The following is a 4,262-nucleotide window of genomic DNA, read 5'->3' on the forward strand; positions in this document are numbered from 1 at the left end:
GAATCTACCAATCAAAATAACACTATAAATACCACTGGAATAATAAACAGAGGGCCACGAGTGCTAAAAGCCTCTAGACGGGGCCCACAAGCTATATAAGGTTGGGAACCACTTTTCTACGCAATGCATTAAAAATACTAGACTCAGACTAGAAGCCAACAGTCATTCTTGATCCAAATCTAAAAGGCAGAACAAAGATGCAGTAGACTTTAATTAACCGGATTCCATTTGCGTGTTGTAGGCTATGTGTTATCTACTGTGATTGTGTTAAGTAAGTTGTAATTTTAAAGTATTGTTTATTCATCTCAGATAAATACGAGTATTTTTGAAACTAACCATGATCAAATATATCACCCTGTTTATGCTTATTGGAATAATTACTTTGGGGAACGCATCGGCTTTGGATAATTATGGGACAGTACTGACCGAGCAAATGAATCGATATTGCGAAACGTATATGTGTCAAGATACCGACCATACATCGGTAAGACAACAGAGAGGGCCGCGGGTTGGAAAAACTGGGCCAAAGGGCCCACCTGGACTACCCGGAATAGTCGGTCCCCGTGGACCTGCTGGAAGCGTCGGTCCACAAGGGGTCAAAGGTCAGCCCGGGGTTTCTGGACCACCAGGCCAAGTGAACTACACAAGAGTCGGAGAGATTGTAGAAAAAAAAGTAATGGGTAATGCAACATTATTTATAGCGATATACAAAGTCTGATAATGGCCACTTTCTGTTACTACCGACTACCGACTGTTCCCCGACTAGGCAGTATAGTTTAATACTGGTGATCGCCACCATCATACCAAAAACTAAGCGCAAACAACATTTTCAACATCATTTGTCATCATATATGTGATACCTCTTACAATCAGACTACCGCTCGTTTATTCACTTTGTATGCGACCACTCATTCGCAGACAACAGGGACATCCTTGGCAACTATTTTTGCATTTCTATATTATTTTTGTTCTGACTTATTGCCAACTGATTTATGTATTCGTTTTCATTAGGTATGTTCGCGCTTGTGCTCAATGAAGACTGCAGCAATTTCGCCACAACAGATCAAGCCCTGGTAACAGGCGGTGTGTTTGCAATCTATCCAGTGAGATTGAACCAAATAATTCACGTTTATTGCGACACATCGACAGACGGAGGAAAATGGATGGTGAGAAAATTTCGTATTTAATGTACAAGATTACAATGTATTATGGCGCACTTGTGAGCTTGTGTCGTCTGAATCATCTTGGGCAAACTGCAGTTATGACACACTCAGATACAAATAGATATCAGACGAATCAAATAATTTAAAACTGTAGTTTCAGTCCGAGACTCATCTGGCAAAACCAAGTAGCCAAGTGTACGTAATATACAGCCGTAACGGTGCTCCCGAAGTATTCCTACCAAGATGGCGCACAACCTGAACATAGTATGTGTACCAGGTAAGGGTTGTTCAGGTTGTGCGTCATCTTAGTACGAATACTTCCGGAGCGCCGTCGTAACAACTGCTATTTTGCACTTTAAACATTTTAAATGCACTTTAGAGGAAGGTGTCACAGATCAATGCTAACAATCAGTATATATTTTATCCAAGAGCATGATCACTTAATTTGCGGTGAACTACAGCCCGCGGAGTGCGTTTCTTCGACAGCTGAGGTCTAGTGTATGGAAATAGTAAATCGCCCTATGCGCGGTCAAAGATGTCGAATAGTGGCTGTATATGTTGGTCTAGTTAGTTCGGCACGATTCACGAATACTTTGTATCGTAGACAAGCAATTTTTGTTATTCTTTGCTGGGCATACCGAAGGAATAGATACATTTTCTGTAACAGGTTTTTCAACGAAGGTCTAACGGAATGCTCGATTTCGCCTCGTATGACTGGAATGCATATGCGAATGGATTTGGAAATTTAACCGGGGAATATTGGATGGGTAAGATAGATGGTTGTTGGAAAGGATAGGCTTGTAAAAAAAAAAATCAAAAAACTTCAACTTGTTTATCATTTATAAAGTTCCATAATTAACATATCACCAGAAAACTGGCAATTCTGGCAACGGGATTCTATGATATATTTTTCGAAAGCAAAGCTAACTAAAATGAAAATATTGACTTTAATCTATGCGTAATAGCTTGGGTGTAAACTATGCTGAAGTGCAAATATTCTCCCAAATATAGTCGCTTGTGAATCTTGAAGTGAAGCATCTAATCAAATAAAATAATTTACAATGTTCTCAAATTTGTTAGGATTGGAGAAACTACATCGATTAACATCAGACGGTGACTTTGAACTCAGAATTGATTTGGAAGATTGGGAGGGATATAAACGCTACGCCAAGTATTCGTAAGTATTTCATCAATTATATTTTACCCGTTTTTTACAGCTGTGGGTATTGCGGACGGAGATTCCGGCTTCTGATTCGGAAACGACAATTTTTGATTAAAAAAGCTGAATCATTCGGAATACTTTTCAGATTTAATTGGAAGAATTTGACTCCGGCAACTTGTTTATTATTTCAAATCCGACTTCCTATCTTTACTTTGTGTTTAATGAAAAATTTTCTGGTCGAGTAATAGTTTTGATTATGAGATTGACCAAGTTGACTGTATAAGACAAAACTTGGAAATTATCGATCATCTAAAAACAGCATCCTTCCTATTAGTAACACTTTGTTTAGATTCTTACAAATCCGGTCGAGCATTTCTCGCGGCTTGTATCATCATATAGGTGATGCAAAACTGATTTTTCGGGTTTCAGGACTGAATATGAAATTCTATAATAAAACGCATTATATCTATGTTGTTGAAATAATATTCTCTTATTTCAGGTCGTTTTCCATCGGATCTGCTTCTACAAAATATCGACTCAATGTTGGAGGATATTCAGGAAATGCTGGGGATTCACTTACATCTAGACATAACGCAATGAAGTTTACGACGAAGGATCGGGACAATGATAGGTATAGTAAGTAAATATAACAGTGGTGGATGGTGGTTTAATAGTTGCTATCACTCAACCCTCAACGGTAAGTATATCAGTGGAGGTCAGACTAGTAGAAACAGTGAAGGAGTCATCTGGTATCATTGGAAGGGAATGGATCACTCACTGAAGTTCACAGAAATGAAATTCCGTCCGAGAATGTAATAATGTCTAAACCAAGGCTGTGGAGTTAGAGTAGAATGTTAAAAATTTTCCTAAATCGGTGTTGCAATTTTGAACAAAAATTTAATTACTATATCAAACTTATCCTGCAAAAAGTCGTTTTCCCAATTTCTTCAAGTCAAAATACGAAATCCCAAATTTTACCAGGTACTTATTTGAAGTCAGAAGTCGAAATTTTCCAAGTTCGTAATCTCAAATTTTTCTCATTTTGATAATATACTCGGATTCTGAACTCGGTTTCTTCAATATCTCGAACTATTATTTCCACAGCCTTTGGTAAAATGTAAATATATTTTCATTTTACAAAATCAACATTTCAATGACTTTTCACCTAATCATCCGAGATAGAGTTTTCATTTTCAATACATTAATATAACAAATACCTGAACTAACCATTTTGTCATTATTCTATATATGCGTTTAATCTTGTATAAATACATGTAAAATTATTTTCTGTTTGACATCTTTCAATGGTAAAATTTGAACCAAACAATTGTTTTATTCAAATGTCTTAAAACTTCCATTAAATCTAGTAATTTCGTTGTTTTGAATTCATTCAAGTTTCTTCAAATGTACATAATAATTTTTAATCATTTAATTCTTGATAGCATGCTTAGATGTCAATAAATCATGTATTAGACAACAGGCTTGTTATTGTATTTGGGTTGGAGAACGGAAGGACAGCTGATTGCGAGCGCGATTGATGTTTGTAAATTTTACAAATGTACTTTTGTGGGAATGGTCGTTTGCGAGAATAATACTTTGAAGGAAGTCATTTTGGGAGAATAAAGTCTGTAGAAAACGACTATTTTCAAATAATGCAGTTTTGCGAAAACGAGATTTTACAAGGGTGAGGTGTTTTGACAGAATTAAATTTATGAGATTAAACGTTACCGCGAATGTAGTTTTAAATGAAATGTGCACTCAAATTTTAATTTTTTTAATTCAAATGGGCTGGATAGGATATGATTTACATATTTATCACAGGGGAGAGGAAATCCGATACGACGGATTAACCACATGGCAAACCACGGCCTCTCGCCCGGTTATCATTCCATGTCGGGTATGGGATGAGTTAGTTATTTGTTTTCGGAAGCATTGAC

General features: G+C 36.7%; 1 protein-coding gene across 1 annotated transcript; it reads left to right on the forward strand.

The window, feature by feature from the left end:
- Nucleotides 1–313: 313 nt before the first annotated feature.
- Nucleotides 314–3,638, forward strand: LOC144424601 (fibrinogen-like protein 1). Its single transcript, XM_078114038.1, has 5 exons — nucleotides 314–680; nucleotides 1,012–1,166; nucleotides 1,831–1,930; nucleotides 2,244–2,340; nucleotides 2,825–3,638. The coding sequence occupies exons 1-5, from the start codon at nucleotides 338–340 to the stop codon at nucleotides 2,967–2,969; spliced, it is 840 nt and encodes a 279-aa protein (XP_077970164.1). The 5' UTR covers nucleotides 314–337; the 3' UTR covers nucleotides 2,970–3,638.
- Nucleotides 3,639–4,262: the final 624 nt, after the last annotated feature.

The sequence above is a fragment of the Styela clava genome, chromosome 6 (genome assembly GCF_964204865.1).
Source record: "Styela clava chromosome 6, kaStyClav1.hap1.2, whole genome shotgun sequence".
Classification (NCBI taxonomy): domain Eukaryota; kingdom Metazoa; phylum Chordata; class Ascidiacea; order Stolidobranchia; family Styelidae; genus Styela; species Styela clava.

What these genes read in the sequence shown, in the direction of transcription:
- LOC144424601 (XM_078114038.1), top strand. Translation starts at nt 338, where the DNA reads ATGATCAAATATATCACCCTGTTTATGCTTATTGGAATAATTACTTTG. An exon ending in TGTAGAAAAAAAAGTAATGG is followed by an intron (nt 681 to 1,011) that starts GTAATGCAACAT and finishes CGTTTTCATTAG; the next exon opens with GTATGTTCGCGCTTGTGCTC. An exon ending in AAACGCTACGCCAAGTATTC is followed by an intron (nt 2,341 to 2,824) that starts GTAAGTATTTCA and finishes CTCTTATTTCAG; the next exon opens with GTCGTTTTCCATCGGATCTG.